At 47.5% G+C, this 19,162-nt stretch overlaps 1 protein-coding gene and 1 long non-coding RNA gene across 3 annotated transcripts in view; both read right to left on the minus strand.

Annotated features, from left to right (window-relative positions):
• LOC145721816 (uncharacterized) overlaps positions 1-3,652 on the minus strand; it is a 6,557-nt gene extending 2,905 nt beyond the window's left edge. Inside the window, exon 1 of the long non-coding RNA XR_014145733.1 lies at positions 2,767-3,652. This is a non-coding gene — a long non-coding RNA (uncharacterized LOC145721816). The remainder of the gene's footprint in view (positions 1-2,766) is intronic.
• A 4,496-nt stretch (positions 3,653-8,148) lies between these two features.
• On the minus strand, positions 8,149-19,020 carry TADA3 (transcriptional adaptor 3). Of its 2 annotated transcripts, none has more exons than XM_031034214.2 (9): positions 18,665-19,020; positions 17,558-17,790; positions 15,984-16,234; positions 15,759-15,864; positions 14,343-14,484; positions 14,149-14,252; positions 12,830-12,939; positions 10,566-10,751; positions 8,149-8,685 (listed from the first exon to the last, which is right to left on the minus strand). In XM_031034214.2, exons 2-9 carry the CDS (start codon positions 17,762-17,764, stop codon positions 8,493-8,495), a joined length of 1,299 nt encoding a protein of 432 aa, XP_030890074.1. In that variant the 5' UTR covers positions 17,765-17,790; positions 18,665-19,020; the 3' UTR covers positions 8,149-8,492. The 2 variants fall into 2 exon arrangements, with proteins under 2 accessions (XP_030890074.1, XP_006739061.1); XM_006738998.3 differs by having other exon boundaries at positions 18,491-19,018.
• Positions 19,021-19,162: the final 142 nt, after the last annotated feature.

Below are 19,162 nucleotides of genomic sequence, written 5' to 3' on the forward strand. Positions count from 1 at the left end.
GAAGGCAGACGCCCAACAACTGAGCCACTCAGGCGCCCCTAAGATATATTTTTTAAAGATTTTATTTATTTGTTTGACACAGAGAGAGAGACAGCGAGAGAGGGAACACAAGCAGGGGGAGTGGGAGAGGGAGAAGCAGGCCCGGTGCGGGGCTCGATCCCAGGACCCTGGGATCATGACCTGAGCCGAAGGCAGACGCCCAACCAACTGAGCCACCCAGGTGCCCCTACTCCAAGATATTTGAAGAAATATTTTTCTAACAGCAATATTTAGAAGAAATCACAAAGAAGGGAGTGATTTAAAAACATAAGGTACGCCTATGAGATGTAATACTTCACAGTTCATAAACTAATGGTAATGCAACCTACTTAATAAAAGGATAGGGGTGCCTGGGTGGCTCAGTCGTTAAGCGTTAAGCGTCTGCCTTTGGCTCAGGTCATGGTCTCAGGGTCCTGGGATCGAGCCCCGCATTGGGCTCCCTGCTCAGCGGGAAGCCTGCTTCTCCCTCTCCCACTCCCCCTGCTTGTGTTCCCTCTCTCGCTGTGTCTCTCTCTGTCAAATAAATAAAATCTTAAAAAAATAATATTAAAAAAAGGATAAAAATGCTTGTAACGTTAAGCAGATATGCAGTTTGGCAACTTCAGTTTAAAATGTGAACCATACATTATTCATAGCAAAGAGAGGAGAGGAACACCACAAATGATAATAATGGTCCAAAAATTATCCGCTTTTGTTTTGTTTCTTTTACTTCTCTCTATAGGTCCATATTCTCCAAACTTTGTTGAATATGTTCAAACTTTATGGTCAAAAAGTCACTTTAAAAAAATTATGCCAAAAGATGGTGGGTGTGTACCAACTTGGTGTTTAATTTTTAAAATTTTATTTAAAAAATAACAACAAAGAAATAGAATGGATTTAAATGTCATATCCATCAACTCTTTTCTCTCCTACTATTGAAACAGTGATGGCTCATTAAAAGAAGTTTTGGGGTCAGACAGACCAGGGTTCAAACTCCATCTCTAACTCTTACCAGCTATGGGACCTTGAACAAATTATTTCAACTATTCTGAGCCTCAGTTTCTTCATCTATAACATGGCATAATCATACCGATAAGCATACCTACTTTGTAAGGTTATTTTGAGAATGAGACAGAAAGTGACTTTCAGCCATTGTCACTTGGATTTCCAGCATGTATCTGGTGCATAATAGATGCTCAGTAAGAAATGAGATCGAAGAGGGGCACCTGGGTGGCTCAGTCGTTAAGCGTCTGCCTTCGGCTCAGGTCATGATCCCAGGGTCCTGGGATCGAGCCCCGCATTGGACTCCCTGCTTGGCGGGAAGCCTGCTTCTCCCTCTCCCACTCCCCCTGCTTGTGTTCCCTCTATCACTGTGTCTCTCTCTGTCAAATAAATAAGTAAAATCTTAAAAAAAAAAAAGAAATGAGATAGAAGAGAGGAGGTTTTTTCTCCTTTTATAGACATCGGCTGCCCTGGGACAGCTGCTTTTAATATTATTTTTCCTTCCATTCTTGAAGCCCCACATAGTCTAGTTAAGCTCCAAATGTGGGGTTTCCTTTCTGCCCTTATGGTGCCTACCCCTACTTCTCATCCAATTAGGAGCAGCCCATCTCAGGAGGCTCAGAGGTCCCTCCAATATTTATCAGATCTCACTGATTTCTCCTGGCTAGCAGGCATATTCTGGGGCAATGACAATTGTGCTTTTCTCTGATAATCAATCCATAATTTTGTATGTGGTGGTTCTGGCAGGCCAGAGAGGGACGCTTAGAATAGGGCCTCTAGTGTCTACAAAACTGGTTCCCCACCAGCTATCTGATCTGGCTCTTCCCCTTTCTGTATCTTAGTTTCCTCATCTGTAAAACAGGGTAATGATCTTGCCTGCTCTGACACAGAGAATTCATGTAAAATGCTTGGTGCCACTCTAGCTTGGTCCCTTGCAGAAGCATCCTCCCAGAGTTGTCTTACAACAATGTGACCTGAGCTTTCATCAAAAGTTGTGATAAGGAATCACCATGTGAAACTCAATTTCCACTTGCTGTCAAATTTGTGGAGAACATTATCAATATATGACTCTAGTGGAGAAACTTCTCCAGCATGAGAAATTACTGGAATTTTTGTTGGGAAAACTGGGAAATGCCCTTTCCTCTGATATCAAATGTTCTGAGACTGATTCATCTTATCTCCATTTTTGTCTTGGCTTCCAGGAAGCTTAGAGCTAAATCTCATGCTTAATGACAGCAGCTCCATTGAACCTGACTGGCTTAATTCTATATTTGTATTTCATGAAAACCATTGTACACATCCTCAGTTATAAGCTTTCTCAAATTCTTTTGGAGAAGGAAGGAAGGAAAGAAAGAAGGAGACAGAGAAAAAAGAAAGAAAGAAAGAAAGAAAGAAAGAAAGAAAGAAAGAAAGAAAGAAAGAAAGAAAGAAAGAAAAGAAAGAAAGAAAGAAAGAAAGAAAGAAAGAAAGAGAGAGGAGGAAGGAAGGAAAGAAGGAAGAAAGGGAGGAAAGAAGGAAGAAAGAGAAAAAGAGAGGGAGGGAGGAAAGAACGGAAGGAATCAGGTATACTTTGAAAAGAGTACTTGGTCCACTGTAGCAGCTAAAATATAGGTTTGGTTTCCTTAATAAACACTCAAAATAGTTGTGATTTAAATAAAATGGAAGTATATACCAATCTGACCATCATAAGTAGTCCGAGGCTGGCATGATGACTACCAGGTAGGAGGGATCCTGGCTTCTTCTTACCTTGTTGCTCATTGTTCCCACGGGGTTATCTCTGACCACATGTTTCAGGATGGCTTGCCACCATGTCTCATCCTAGCCAGGGGAAATGGGAACATTGAAGGCATACCCTTTGAAACTCATGACCTCATAGTTACACACATCTCTTCCACTCACATCCTTTTGGCCAAAACTTCATCATATGACCACCCTAACTGCAAGAGAAGTTGGGATATTTAGTCTTTGAGGCATATGTCCCATTAAAAATCAGGGGTTCTATTAACTATCGAGGGAGAACAGATTTTGGAGGACATCTACCAGTTTCTGCAGCATCCACTGTCTCAGATGTATTTCTTTGCACATGATTGCACTCCAGTCTGCCCTGTTTCACTCTCACCCCTTCTAATCAGTCTGGCTTCCATGCTGCTATCAGAGTGCTTTTCAATTCAGAGTGCTATTATGGCACTCCCCTGCTCACACACCACCGCTAAATCCCTACTATGTAGAAAAGTGATTCACAAACTTTAATATGCATCAGGAATCACCTGGAGAGCACGTTAACACGGAGAAGGCTGGAGCCTCCCAGCAGAGTTTCTGATTCAGTAGGTCTAGGACCCAAGAATTTGCATCTTTAGTAAGTTGCCAGGTGATGCTGGCATCTTTCCCGAGGGCTCCGAGCCCAAGGTGTAGCACCTCTATCGGCCTGGACACTGCGATATCCTCTACAAGTAGGGCTGGCCCCAGCCCGCCGCTGCCCTGCCTGCCCTCCCCTCTGCCAGGCGCTAGACATGTACAGAGGTTTTTTGTGGTTGTAAATGGTCGTATTTCACTCCCCCCCCCCACTTCCCTGTCATGCAACCTTCCACATTTTATTAAAGGGGATGCTGGTGGTGAGCCGCGTGTGTGCATGTCCCTGCTCTGCCGCCTGCCTGGCTGCTATGTGTCCGGCTGTCCCCCTGCCCCCCCCCCCCGGTGGGTTCCTCTTGGCCTTCCACCTGTCCACACCCAAGCCTCCCTACCAGGAGCAATTTTGAGGGGCCTAGGCCTCTTGAGGACCCCTCCTGGTTACCTGCTTCCTTCCCTTCAGGCACCCATCCCCCTTCCCTCCTTAGCTGGCCCAGGGGTTTCCACGAGAATCTTGGAGGTTCCTTGGAGGATTTGCCCAGGGATCTAGGACTACCCAGGCTGCAGGCCGCTCCCTCCTAGGCCCTGACTCCACCTTGCTGTCCCGCTCTGGGCCCCCAAACCTGAGCTGCCTGCCCTCCCATCAGGGGTCTGCATGGTCCAGTCCTGGGTGGAGAGGGCTGACATTGTGGGACCTGGCTCAGGGCAGGTGGAGGAGCTGGCGTGGCACCAACCTGGCTGGGGAGGGGCAGCCTTCAAGCCGGTGCTTGGTCCATGGTCCCCAGGTCTAGGCAGGGCTTTGCCAGGCTGCCATTCCTCTCCCACCCCTTTCCCTGCCTGTGCCTGCTTTGCACCCCCTTTGCTTGGGCCACACTGTCTCTGCATTGCCTTCCTTTTTGCCTTTACCTCTCTCCCCCACCCCAGCACATGTGGGCTCTTGGCCCCCAGGCTGTGCACTCCTTGGGGGCAGGCCCTCAATAAATGTGATGTGCTGCTGCCCCCCCCCAAAAAAAGTTGCTGCTGGCCCAAGGACCACACTTTTTTTTTTAAAAGATTTTATTTATAAGTAATCTCTACAACCAATGTGGGGCTCAAACTCACAACCTTGAGATCAAGAGTCACATGTTCTACCATCTGAGCCAGCCAGGCACCCCCACCACCAAGGACCACACTTTGAGAACCACTGACCTTGAGAATAAAGCCCATGCCCCTTACCCGGCCATTCACAGCCAGCCTGGTCTCAACCTACTTTCCACCTTCATCTCTTATCCTTCCCCGCCCCCTCCACACACCTAGGGCTCCAGTCACAGTGTTGTTCTCACCTCTCTCTAAGCAGGCCAGCTGTTCACACCTCTGTGCCGCACCGTTCCTTTTGTCTGCAATGCCTTTTGCCTGGCAACTTCCGTTCCACAACCTCCCTGAAGCTTTTCCTGACCCTCTAAACTGTTGTTAAGTCATTCTGTGCCCCAGGTCCCTGCAGACTTTGTACATTCTTCTGTTATTGCTCTTATTGGCTTGTGTTTTGTCTTTCCAGCTGCCTCCCTGTCTCTGGAGCCCTAGTCATGTACAGAGCTCTTAGCCATGGCAACAGGGTCATGCGTGAGGAAACAAAAGTATGAATGAGGAAGGGAGGCAAGTAGATGGAGTGAATAAACAAAGGAAGTGAGTGAAGAGAAGAAATGATGAGTTAGTACATGAATGAGTGAGTTATGGTCCATTTGTGTTTGGTTCTCTCCATTAAGTACTGAGTTCCATAGTAGGAAGGGAATTTATACTCTAACCATATTGCCACAAAGTTCCAGCCATCATTTCCTTCTAAGCGGGAGTTAACTGGGACCCAGCATCCATCAAGTCAACCCCCCCCACCCCCGCCAACCCCGAGTGCTCAGGAGCTGGGAGGGGCTGGGGACCTATGCTGGGCCACGTTCCTGACATCAAGGCTTAACCTCCACTCAATCCTCCCTGTTCTCATGCACCCTGGTGTTTCTGAAAGTCAGTTATAAGACATTTGGGACACTGGAGAAACAATGATGGTGGATGCTTCTCAGGGCCAAGACACAAAAGGCTTTTTCACCCAACTAGTGATAAGGTGTCAGAGATGTTTCAAATTAAAATTGTAAGCTTGAGGTGCTGAAACTACTCTCCCCCTCCTCATGGGGAACACAGCTTCCTCCAAACCCCATAAAGGAGGCCTCCTCTGGCTCCAGCAGACACGGATGTGGCCATAAGAAGGGACTCCCTGGGCCACTGTGGTTGTCAACTCAGCCATGGTGCTGAGCTGTTCCTGCACCAATGTTGTGTAGTCTCAGAAGCCATTGCACTTCTGAGCTTCAGTGTCCTCTTCTGCACATTGCACATTGAGCTTCAGTGTCCTCTTCTGCAGGGTGGGAATGTTCCTATTCACCTCGTAGGTGTGTGGTGAGCCTCAAATAAAACATGGGAGTAGAGGGCCCAACACAGTACCAGGCAGATACTAGGTGTGCAATAGAGAATAACTAGTGTTCTCACAACTGATCCTTGAAAGTCTTTTCCCTAATGAATCAGGCCCACTCAGACTTCTAGGGCTCTTCCCCCACCATTTTAAAAGTAGGCTCCGTGCCCAGTGCGGAGCCCAACATGGGGCTCGAACTTACGACCCCGAGATCAAGAACTGAACTGAGATCAAGAGTTGGACGCTTAACTGGCTGAGCTACCTGGGTGCCTCTAGGGTTCTTCCTTCTGTTTATAAAACCTGCATTCCCCTCTCACAATTCTACCTGATTTGGGAATCTCAACTCTCATCACACCTCCTCCACAAAACTGTCTCTGCTTCTGGAACTCTCTACCAATGATGCCTACCTTACTTGTGGTCTGGATTAATGATGAACATGGAAGCGAATGGTTAGTCAAAAGCAAGGGGTCTGCAAGCAGAACTGCCATGTATGGCTGCATAGGTTGTGCACTGCCCAAACCTAGGAGTACCATTCATATAGACTGTAAGGGAGTGGGGCCCCAATGAATTGCATAAAGAGGGAGCTCTGTCTGCAAGTCAAATGGACTAAGTTTGAATCTTGGCTCAACCACACTTATCAACTGTTTGACCAAGCAAGGTATATAATCACCTAAGACTCAGTTTCCTCATCTGTGAATGGGATGTTATTAGTACCTACCACATGGGGTAGCTGAGGAGATTCGGTAAACTGAGTTTAGAACAGCACCTGGTACAGAGCTAACATTTACTGAGCACTTAATTTCATTAATTCATTAATCAAATCCATTAATCAAATTCATTAATGAAATTAAGTATACTTGACTTTTCTGAGAAGACATGAATTACTGAAAAACTGCAGTGGCTAGGCTCTGCACCTAATGAGAGGCAGGGCCTCTGCTGTCCTCTCTCAGAACTCCACTCCAGCCTTCTTTTTGCCGAAGTCCACTTTCATCAGTCAGGCCTTTTTTTTTAGTTGACAAATGATGAAACTCCAAGGGGAACTAGCTTAAGCCCAAAGCAGCACCTGTGGGCTGAGGTAACTGAAGGTCCAGTGGAGGATCGGGAGGCTCCACAAGGACTTTGTCTCCTTCTCCATCTCCTGGCTCTGCCGTTCTTCTCAGGCAGGTTCTTCCATGTGGCAAGAGAGTGGGTCAGCAGGTAGTCTAAGATTACATTCTAAGGCTTTTGATCCAAAAGGGACACGCTCCTCTCTCAGCATCAATAGAGTAAGCTTATGGAAGATCTCTGATTGACCCAGCTCAGGTCACGTGTCCATTTTCTGGACCAGTTATCATGGCTAAAAAATAGGGTGCTGTGACTGGCCAAGCTGGGGTCATGTATCCATCCTAGTTCGACAGTCCCACAAAAGCCACATGAAATGGTGAAGGGGCAGTTCTCTTAACAGAAGTGCTGCGCACACAAGAATGTTGGCTGTTCTCACCATCTTTCTTTATGGCTCAGTTCACAGGTCACTTCCGCAGGGAACCTTCCCCTCCCTTCTCCCATGTGGACTTCAGCCTTCCCACAGTAAATTGCAAATTATTTTCCGACTCCCTGACTAGTCTGGGAACAACTCGAGGCAGGGATGAGAACACATTCGCTCATCTGTATAGCCTAGGCCTAGTTTCCTGCCTGGGTTGTGGAAGGGACATGACTGGTCGCCTATCCAACATCCATTTCCACTTCCTACTTTCAGATTTTTGTTGGGTTTCCCCCATTTCTCCCCACTGCCTTGGGCTTGGTGGGGAAGCAGACTCCACTCTCTCTAGTTAAAACCCAGAAGAGTCATCCCTTGCCACAGTGATTGGTGCAGGAATGGGAATGCGAGACTTAGCTTGGGCCAGTGAGACAGAAGGGCATCTGGGACAGGCATCGTGCCTTTTGGGTGGGCCAGGAAAGCCAGCTGGCTCCTTCCTGCCCTCTCCTGTGCTAGATGTCAATTTGGCCCCTGTCAGCTGCCAGTGGCTGCACAGCTGGAGGAAAACCTACTTTAGGCAAAAGCTGACATGGTGGAGGGCAGGAGAGAGATAGCTGGACCCTTGATGGTCCTGTTGAGTTGCTGGCTTGGCCAACCCCGGGGGCCACCCTGCCCCAGGACCACCGAGGCCCCAACCAACACATTTCCTTGCTGTGAATCCAGTCTGAGCTGAGGGTATTCTGTTACCTGCAGCCACAGGTATCCTCAGAGAGTTCTTCCTGAATGAATGACATGGGTGAGTGGCCAAAGGCTGAGAGCCCCCAAGCATGCCCTCCTTTGCCACCCACACCAGTTCTTTTCTACCCCACAATAACAGACATTCAAAGATTCTGGGTACTTTTTTAAAAACCACAGCAGTCACTTTACTTTTAGGTTTGCACTTTACAAAACCACAAGGGAGAAGTCCTTGAGGGAGAGAGGTGTGGGAGTGGGGGATAGTAAAGAGGGGGAAGCACAGACAGGGCCCCAGGCCAGCCCAGCAGGGCCTCCCATGTCCTGGCTGAACAGAGCTGGGTCACAAGACCTCAGGGAAAGGCCACAGTCCTCTAGAGACTGCCACGATTTGACATTTAACAGGTGGCCACAGGCCTATGGTTTGGGCAGCCCAGAGAAGGAAGTGGGCTTCCCACCCCTCCTTCCCCCAGACCAGGGGCAGGCAGCATGAGGCAGGGGTGAGGGCTACCCATCCAGCAGCTTTAGGATGCTCTCACGCTCCTTCAGAGTCTTCCAGGCCTGGTCCTTCTCCTTCTTGGTGGGGGTCCGCTTCTTCTGCCGGGCAGCCATGATCTTCCGGAAGGCATCCATGACCTCGTTGTCTGCCATGCGGACCCGCTGCCTCAGCTCTTGCCGGCTTACCTCCTCCTTTGCCAGCCTGTGGGGACCAGCCAGCCAGGTGCCATGGGAAGCCCACCTCCACAGTGGCCGCCCCCCCCGTTTCAGACTGAACCCACGCATCACCCCAGGTCGGCACTCCTGTGGACCGTTTCATACCAAAAAGCAAAGTTACTGAACCACATTTATATGGTACTACGTGCTAGGTATAATCTCAAGCCCTTCAAATATGTCAGCAGAATTAATCCTCGTAACAACCTTGTGAGGTAGGTACTATTATCCCAATGTTACCAATGATAAAACAGAAGTCAAGGAGAGTAAGAAACACCCCAAGATCCCACAACTAGTGAGTAGGAGATCTGAATTAAGGCAGGCTGGCTCCAAACAACCTTCTTTAAAAGGTGTTCTAGTGTCAGCAAAAGACCTGCTTACTTCAGTATCCAAATTCCAGAGCAACCTAAGGGTCTAGGCAGCCTGTGGTCTACATGAAGCACGTGAGATGCCAAACCAACCCCTGTAAATGCAATCCGACTGATAAATTCCTCTGTTGGTGGAGCTGGAAGGTGGCTTAGTGATCTGACCTAGTCCAACCTGTTAATTTTCTAGAAGGGGAAGCTGCTGCTCAGGACAGGAGATACCTTGCTTAAGGCCCTGCAGCTGGTCCACAGCAGGACTGAGGGCTGGACTCTGGCCTTCTGACAACCCAAGCTAGTTCGTTCACTGTCCACTACCTCTCTATCTGCACATCCTTGCTTCTCCCTCTCACTCTCTCTCCTCCACCCCACTCAGTACCTCTTTCATCTGTTATTTTCCTCTTCTTGCTCTTCCATGAAAGGGAACTAGAAAGAGGCTTTGCATTTAGCTTTGGGCTCAAGTTGCAGCTCGGTTGTTTACTGGCTGTATGACCTTCAGGAGAGCACTCACCTCAGTGGCCCTTTACTTCCTCTTCTAGGAAACAGGGAAAATACCGCCTACCCCTCAGACAGTAGTCACGATTAAACAGGAGGATGTACATACAGCCCCTGGTGCACCGTAGGCACTCAGTGCACCCTTATCCTTAAGCAGCCCCTTAGCAGCTTGTCAGCAGTTCCCTCTCCTTTTAATGGTGCACTTCTTTACCAATAACCCACCTGTAGACCACAAGCCTTTGCTCTGCCTCTCTTCCTAGCCCCCAGTACAACGTGCGAGAGACAAGCAGAGCTGGCCAAATGAACGAGTGTGCCCTGCCCTGCTGGGGCTCTGTGAGGGGAAGATACACCTGTCAGTGAGGCTGCTTCTCTACCTCCCTCCAAAAAGGGCAACAACTAACATAATCTCCCTCCAGACGTCACTATACTTTTGTCATGACCAATGCAGGGCAAGAGGGATGGGAGTCAATATAAAATGAAAGCTATTGTGACCAATTCCTTAAAGAACTGATACTAAAATACTGGGCAATTTCCAGTAAAGGACCAATAATAATCACAGATATCAAACCAAATTGTTAACAGTTGATAAATCCAGATAGACAGTATATTGCTGTTTATCGTACTACTCCTTCAGATGTTCTGTGTTTATGAAATTTGTCATAAAAATATGTTGGGGGAAAACGAAAATAAGCATGAAAAAATTAAAATAAATCACACAACAATGTAAATATAGGTAATACCACTGAACTGTACACATAAACAAGGTTGAAAGAATCCATTTTATATTATACGTTTTTTTCACCACAATTCCAAATAGGTAAATAAATCAATCACAGATGCCTGAGCCCTAGAGTCTGTGGTGCCTGGCAATGGTATTTTTCCCAAGGCTCTCTGGGTGATTTAGAGGCCCTGCCGGGTTTGGGAACCCTGTTGGGAAGCCCCCAGAAGGCGAGCAGCAGTGGCCCAGGCCGCCCTGGCCACCCCCCGGCCCATGCCACCTGGCCACACTCACCTCAGCAGGTCGTGCTTCTTGGTGCGGTTGTGGGCACTGAGCGCCTTCAGCTCGGCCTGCCGCTTGCGCAGCTCTGCCAGGACCTCATCCTCCGAGTCCTCTGCGGGGCGGTCCTCCGACTCCAGCAGGCCCTGCGCAATCAGCTCCTCCTTGATGCGGCTCTCCAGGGACTTGGTATGTGGCACACTACAGAGGAAGGGAGTCCTTAGCTCAAGAGCCAGCTTAGAGGGGGAACCCCGGAGAGCTTCCCAAGGTTAGTGAACACATTCTTTTCTCTGTGGGCACCCCCTCTCTATCTAGGCATAAAAAAAAAAAGAGAAAATGTTAAGAGCTAAGCTCCTTGACATGGGTCTTGGCAATGACTTTTTGGCTATGACACCTAAACACAAGCAACAAAACAAAAAATAAACAAGCAGGACTACATCAAAAAACTACTTCTGCACAGCAAAAGAAATCATCAGCAAAGTGAGAAGATAACTCATGGAATGGGAAAATATTCACAAACGATATACCCGATGAGAAGTTAATAACCATCATATATAAAGAACTCCTATAACTCAAAAGCAATAAACCCACCCAATTAAAGAAATGGGCAAAGTTCCTGAATAGACATTTCTCCAAAGAAGATATATAAAAGGCCAAGAGGTACATGAAAAGATGCTCAACATCCCTAGTTATTAGAGAAATGCAAATTAAAACCACAATGAGTTATCACCTCTGGCCTGTTAGAATGGCCATCATCACAAAGACAAGAGACAACAAATGCTGGTGAGAATCTGGAGAAAAAGGAACCCTCCTGCACTGTTGGTGGGAATGTAAACTGGTGCAGACACTGTGGAACACAGTGTGGAGGATCCTCAAAGAATTAAAAACAGAGCCTACCATATGATCCAGTACTCTAATTCTGGGAGTATGTATAAAGGAAATGTAATACTAACTGGAGAACATATCTGTACCCCCATGTTCACAGCAGCATTATTTACAATAGTCAAGATATGGAAGCAACCTCAGTGTCCAATGATGGATGAATGGATAAAGAAATTGTGGTATATATACAACAGATTATTATTCAGCCTTAAAAAAAACAAGGAAATCCTACTATTTGTGACAACATGGATGGACTTTGAATGCATTATGCTAAGTGAAATAAGTCAGAGAGAGAAAAATACCACATAATCTCACTTATATGTGGAATCTAAAAAAAACACAAATTCATAGAAAAAGAGATCAGACTTCCCATTACCAGAGTCAGAGGGTGGGTGGGGGGGAGAACTGGAGGAAGGTGATCAAAAGATACAAACTTCCAATTATAAATAAGTCCCAGGATATTTTATACAACACAACGACCGTAGCTAACACTACTGTATGATACAGAGTGTAAATCCTATGAGTTCTCATCACAAGGAGAAATATTTTTCCTTTTTTTTTCTTTATTGTATCTATGTGAGAAGATGGATGTTAGCTGAACCTACTGTGGTAATCATTTCACAACATACGTAAATCAGACCACTATATGTTTTGTACATGTATACCTTAAACTCATACAGGGATATATATCAATTATTGCACAATACGCTGGAAAAAAAATAGAGACACCCATCTGGTCTTGTTTCAAACATAAGCCAACACATATCCATTGTCAAAAAATATAGAAAAACCTGTAATGCCAACAACTCAGAGAAAACCACTATTATTTTATGTTACTATTAAAAATATTACTGTTATTTTGCTGTTATTAACATTACACATAACAAAAATTACATATTTTATGTTACTTATACACCATATATATTACAGATTTTGTTACATGTTTTTTCCAATCTTTTATTACACATTATTTTAGGTTTTTTTCCCTATGTGCACACATTTAAATATATGCTGAGTAAAAACAGGATCAAACTGTATTGTGCTCAACTCACATTTTCTCCATTTAATACTCTCTTGTTACATCTTTTCATTTCAATTTACCAGGTTTCTCTAAGATGATTAACAGTTACAAGTTATTTCATCATGTGGAATTACAACTATTTAGCCAGTTGCACATTTAGATCATTTACACTATGAACAGTGCTATGAGGAACAACCCTGTACTTAAATCTATGCACGCAGAAATGCTGGGCCAGCATGCATGTTTGAAACTTCCATTGGGTTTCGTCAAAATGCCCTCAACCTCTCTTTTAATGAAGACCTCCCCATGCTGGGATGGAAAGAAGTCAACAGAGGCAGGGGCCAGATAGTAGGATATGGACAGAGTTGTCACTCACCTGAAGGGCTTGTTCTGATTGCGGGGAGAGGTGCTTGCCCCGTCGGCCCCCGATTCTTTCCCAGACATGTCGGGAATAGGAGAGTCCTCCATAGGGGAAATAATATTTTCCTAGAAGACCACAGGAATGGGATGGAGGGAGTAAGAGCTGTAGTATTTTTCTTGCTCCTCTCTAACCTGCAGTCAGAGTCTTCAGTCTTCACAGACCAGAAAAACTCTTTTATTGTTCCCATCCCTCTAGGAAGCCTTCCCAAACTGATTCCAGAAAGATCTGATCATTTTAGAAACCCCTTTTTCGTACTGATACCAAAAAGAAGGGAGCACAGATGAGCAATGATAATACTCAACAACAGTAAAGAGAAGAGCTAAGCATTTGCACTGTACTAGGCACCGTGCTGAGCACGATGTGGCAGGGCTGCTGGCTGTCCAAAAGTCATTCTCACCTTTCTGTAGCTGGGCTTAGAGCTGCCCAGCTACACTACACTTCCCAGCTCCCCTTGTAGTCAGATGTGGTCATGTGACAAATTCTCTCCAGTGAAAAGAGATCAGGAGAGATAAGAGCCACAGCCAGTCATGGCCCATAAACCTTCCTTCACACATTCTTTCTTGCTCTTTTTCTGTGGGCTTGGAGTAGCAGTCATACCCAGAATGACCTTGTACAGAGTGCATGTTTAGGGTGGAAAAGCCACCACAACTGGGGTCCTTGTCTGATGGTGTGGGGCTGAGATCTCCCCTCACTCCCACCTCAGCCAACCCAGAACATGTGCCCCAGACTGTTAAATGAGAGAAAAACACTACTGTGTTTGAGTCAGGGAGAAAACTAAGGCTCAATGAGGTGAAGGGATGTGCCTAAGGCCAGACAGTAGGCATAAAGAAGGGGACTCTGTACCTGGGGTTTGGGTCCTCCTTCTAATTATCAGCTGTAAAACCTCAAGCAAACAGTTCCCTTTTCTGAGCTTCAATCTTCTAGTATGCAACACGGGGCTAACCACTGTCCTTGCCTCCAACAGGAGGATGTGTGGAAAGCCCTTACACAGGGCTCAGCCCTCAGCTAACACTCAACAAAAGTAACTGTGGTGTAGTGGCTACTTTTGGGGGAGACTAGAATCTGGGAGGGGCATGAGAGGGGCTCAAGGACACTGGCAATGCTTTATTTTGTGACCATGAGGCCAGATATACAAGTGTGCTTATGTGTGAAAATTTATCAATCTATACATTTAAGATCTACATACCTTTCTAAATGTATGATATACCTCAACACAAAATAAAACATTAAAACAGAAAGTAAGCATAATTCCTGTTTTGAGTTAGGGTGCTCACCTCCACCAGGGCCTGTAGGAGGCGCTGCGTCAGAGCACCAAAGGGGCACCCATCTTCTGGCTGCTCATGCTGGGCCTCAGACTTCTTCAGCAGGGCATCCACATCTAAAGTGGGCAGAGAGATGGTAGACAGGTGGGCTGAGATCTGGGAACTCAAGTCCTGGCCTGGGGTGGGCAGAGAGGCGAGGGGCCTACCTTTAGTGTCCAGTTCGGTCAGTGGCCCCATGAGACCTTTCTTCTTGTCAGCCACAGCTGCTGCTCGGGCCCCGTCCTTCTGTTCCTCCAGCAGGTCCTCCTGCGCCCACCGTTGGGAGTAGTGCTTCCCCAGGGGTGGGATCTGTGGGGAGATGCCACCCGGCCCAAAAGGGGTAAACACTGGCAAGCCATGCCCGGGGTGGGTGGGGGCTCTCTGTGCACTTGGGACACTGCCAATAGGCTCATCATTCATTCCTTCACTTATCTGTCTCCCAAGGACTTACCGCAGGGCTAAGGCCCGTGCCTTGCATAGGTGGGAAGAAACAAAGGAGATAAAAATCTCTATGCTCACAGTCTAGTAAGAGAGACAGGTACATAACCAACTAAGACACACATGGGAGCCAGTATGGAACAATTTCCAAGATATAGGTGCAGAATGGTGTATGTACCTGGATCATCTCAGGTCATAGCTGTTGTCCCTAGAGAGACCTAAGAGCCTTAGTGTCAGGAGAAGAAATTCTCATTTGTATTACCTGAATTTACTACTGCCTATATGAATTAACTTTTCAAATAATTTCTTTTTCAAATAATTTTTTTAAAAATTCAAAGAACTGAAGTGCTAGAGGTAGGTCAAGGTGTTGTGGCACATGAAAAAGAAACTTTCTGCGGGGAGTCTACAAAGGTGTTCTGGTGGAGATAACAAGGGATCAGTGATTTGAAGGACAAATTAGTTTGCTAAGGGAAAAAGAGCATGTACAGAGGCCCAGAGACCAGCAAAGAGCCTGGGTGGGCCTGGGGTGAGGGCAAGGTGCCTGGCAGGACTGGTAAATGCAGCAGTGACGAGGGGGCATGGCTGAGGAAACTGGAGAGGGGCAGTAGGGCTGTGTCACCAAGGACCGAAATGCTTGGACTCCATCTTGTGGAGTCAGGGGAGGCCTGGGAGTAGGCCTGCGTTACATCCGATCACAACAGCTGACCTATAAGAGAGTGCTCCCTGATACTTTTCTGTATTTTCTACATTTTCTTTAATGGAACCAGTTTTATTTACATCATAAGAAAACTTTAATATATTAAAAAAAGAAAACAAAAAGTCTGTCTGGAGACAGGGAAGTATTAAGAGACCATTTGGGTGAAAGCTAATGAAGGCTTGAATCAAAGCAGAGGTAACAGAGATGTTGGGACAAAGGACGGTGTCACTGACGTAGATGCCTCAGGATGTATGTGATCATTTGGATGGGGTAGAGAGGAAGCAATGCAAGAGAGCTGAGAATCAGAGCCTGGGTGTCTGGGTGGGTTGACTAGACTAGGGGCAGAGTAGGGGAAGGAAGATGATATATGACTTTGGGATCTTTGATTCGGAGGCACCTCTGAGCCCTCCTGTTCACCACCCTGTCTACCAAGGCCCAGGGTTTCTACCTTGTAATGTTCAGCCTCGTCCTCTGGGGGTTTCAGTAGTTCCTCTAGTGTGCGTACCTCCTCAGTGGTGATATCAGCACAGTAGGGCTCTACGGAAGCCCAGAACCTGCAAGGAGAAGCAGATCCTGAATGGGCACCTCCTGCCCCATCATCCTCAGCTCCAGGCCCCTCCACAGCCTCTACTGCCTGAATCCCAAGGCCCCTCTATATTTTCTGGCCCAGAACCTGTTGGGGGCATCATTCTTGGGGATCCGTGGCACGTCAATTGGGTCATCAGTGAATTCATATTCCTGGATCTTGGGCTGAAGGTTTTTGGATTTGGGCCGGCCAGGGCCAGGGCCTGGCCCATGTCCCGCCTTCCCTTCCAGTTTCTGCTTCTTCGGCTTTCCATGTTTTGGGGGAGCTCCAAGCTCATGGTCTCGACCCAGCTTCAGGAATCGTCGATCACCTTTCTTATCCTGCCAGTCAGTGAGGATCTGAAATTTGCAGAGACTATCACTGAGGGGGAGAAGAGAAGTCATAGGACAAGTTTTTCTCCTAGTGAAGAACTAGGCGCTAGAACTTGAGAAGGCTCCAAAGGCTTATTTATCCATCCCCTTTTATTTAGCAAACTCCTACTCATCCTTCAAAACTCAGTTCCTTTACTGTGCCTACCTCACAGGACTTTATTCATATACTTCTCATCATTCCATTTGTCTGTACTGATTCACCTCTGTATCACTCAAGCCAGTCACACAGTGTTTAGGTCAAACAAATGATCATACCCCAGTGCATATGAGCACTGGAATATGCTGCTGGTAACTTTCTGGTGAATGCAAACAAGCCTCCCAGCAGACCTTCGCTTCAAATGTCACCACAACCGGGAAGCCTTCTCCACATCAGTTACCCAGCTTCTTACATGCTAAAATACAACTGAATATGCCACAGCCCTGCTCAAAAAGCTTCAGTGCACTCCCAGGGACCACAAGTTAACTATTCATCCTTTGAGGTCCAATTAAAATGGCATCTTGGTCCTCCCTGGGTCTCTGACACTTTGTACCCACTGCAGGCCTAAATGTGTTGTTTGATCATACTGGAATGAACAGCATACCTTGTCTTTTCAACTAGATTATAAGCTACTAGAGATGAGGAAATTCATCTTAACTACGTCTGCTCCCCAGGATTTGGCATAGCATCTGACACACAGGGCTCAGGGGATGTTTACATAGTGAAGAGTACCAATAATTAACATCTGAAATACTTAATGTTAGATATCGGCCTGAGGCTTTGCAAAAAAAAAACCCTCTCTTTTAATCCTCACAGAAGCTCAAAGGTATCCCAGTCTGCAGATAGGGAATTGATGCAAAGGGAGGCAACTTTCCCAGTCATATAGCTAGGAAACAGCAACACTAAGCAAGTGCTTAAGCCAGGATTCAAATCCAGGTCTTCTCAATCCAGTTCCCCTGGTACTTCTAACCATAACACAACATCACCTGGTACTTGTCTGACCTCTCCCTCCCTTTATTTGGCAAACTCCCTGAAGGCCAGAAGTGTCCTAATTACCTCTCTCTAATGACTAGCACAGGACCCAGAACATAATGCAGGTTGGGGTCAATAAAGGCTTAGTAAATTGGAAATCTTGCCATTTATAAGGATCATGCACATTCTTGTATATTCTATGTGTCACGTGAGCCCAGCTTGGGTCTCTCAGCCCTCTAAGCTCCTGTACCCCAGGCCTCTGCAGGTGGGGCTAACTCAATGACCCATCCCATAACTCGTCACAGTCCACCCCTGGTGATATCCTCTCTGTAGGGTATCACCTGGGTTTCAGCCTCGAGAACCCGCAGGCGCCGGCTGGCAGAGGAAAGCAGGGTCTCAAGCTCCAGCTGCAGAGTGTCCAGCTCCTCGATGCCGATACCGTCATCCTCAGAGCGGGCTAGCACGGCTGTGTAGCGTGGACAAACCTTCAGGTGGTCCACAGACTTGAAGTCATGGAACTGCAAGGGGCAGTCCTTCAGTTCACTCATGGCCCAGGATACAGGACCCTGTGGAACTGGAGAGGAGAGAGCCATTGGTAGGAGATAAACTGGCACAAGAAAAGTCCAAGAGCTCCCTTCATCCAGGGACAGACTCAAGGAGAAAGCCCGGCTTCAGTACCTTATTGACAAGGTTGATGGCACTGCTCCTACCCACAGAGCACTTACTGTACATCAAGCTAGGTACAGACATTTTAGGGGCTTCTCACTGAATTCCTCACCCAACCCCATGAGAAGGGACAATGGTGATCTACACTTTACAGTGAAGGAAACTCAGACTCTGTAAGCGTAGGTACCTGCCCAAGGTTACCAAGATGTAGTTGTGAGTCTGTGCCACTAATTTCCGTGATATACCAAGCCCTATCTTCCTGATGCTTTTCCGTTCTACTCCTCGAGTTCTGCAAAGCCCCTGAGCTCCAAACATCCCATTCTTACAATGTTAATGTTCTCTGTGCCTCCCAGCTTCTCCTTGTCTTACCCCCTCCCATCTTTGTCCCTTCTCTTTGCCCCTGACAGTGGTTAAGAATGTGGGCTGGTAAGCCAGACATACCTGGGTTCAAGCCCAGCCTCTACCATTCTCTATTTATGTAGTTCGGAACATATTTACCCTTCCTGAGTCTCGGTTTTTCCATCTACAAAATGGGGACAAAAGAAATCTGAGTCTGTTTCCCCATAAGAAGTCTGAATCTGTAAAATGGGGATCACAACAGTACCTACCTCCCCGGGATGTTCTGAGGATTAAGAGAGGATGCTCGTCAAGAGCCCAGTTCAGTGCCTGGCACAGAAGTGCGCCTGTGTAATGGCTGGCCCCTCCCGTGGGTCGCCCCAGTGACTTGCCTTCAGGGTCCCCGTCCTCTAAGGACCCCCTAACGCGGCCCCCGCCCCCTCTACCTCCTCACTGCAGCCTCCTGCTGCCTCCTACGGCCCCCAGGCCACGGGAGGGGGCGGGGAGTTCCGGTTGGTGGGAGCAACCGCCCCGGAACTGGCTAGGGGCGGGCCCCCTGCAGAGGACGCGGGGGTGGGAGACGCGAGGGAGAGCCCGATATGGCTTGCGGGGAAGGGTTTACAGGCCGCGAGCGAACCCGCTGCAGGTGGGCGGGGGGAAGGGTATGCCTCAGGCCTACTCTGAGGAACAGCCTGAGGCTGGGGGCGGGGCTCGATAGCCGAGTTCTCAGCCGGGCTGTTAGTCCCGCCGAGCCCCAGGGGCTGCAAGTAGGAGGGGCTCAGAGAAAGGATAGGGGCGCAGAACCGGAAGGAACGAAGGGCTCCTCCGCCTCGCCTTGTCCTAATATGGTGCCCAACCTGAGGCCGGGCTGCACCATTGCCTGACAATGGGGAAAGACAGTGGCAAAGACAAGAAGGCCAAAGTCACAGGCGAGACCTGCATCG

Source organism: Leptonychotes weddellii, chromosome 1 (genome assembly GCF_054177405.1).
Source record: "Leptonychotes weddellii isolate Sample4059 chromosome 1, ASM5417740v2, whole genome shotgun sequence".
NCBI classification, from domain to species: Eukaryota; Metazoa; Chordata; class Mammalia; order Carnivora; family Phocidae; genus Leptonychotes; species Leptonychotes weddellii.

Excerpts from the sequence above, each read along its gene's own strand:
- TADA3 (XM_031034214.2), bottom strand. The coding sequence starts at position 17,764 with ATGAGTGAACTGAAGGACTGCCCCTTGCAGTTCCATGACTTCAAGTCT. Across the intron at positions 12,940-14,148 it reads TCCTACAGGCCCTGGTGGAG|GAAAATATTATTTCCCCTAT; the intron begins GTGAGCACCCTA and ends GTGGTCTTCTAG. Across the intron at positions 8,686-10,565 it reads AAGAAGCACGACCTGCTGAG|GCTGGCAAAGGAGGAGGTAA; the intron begins GTGAGTGTGGCC and ends TGGTCCCCACAG.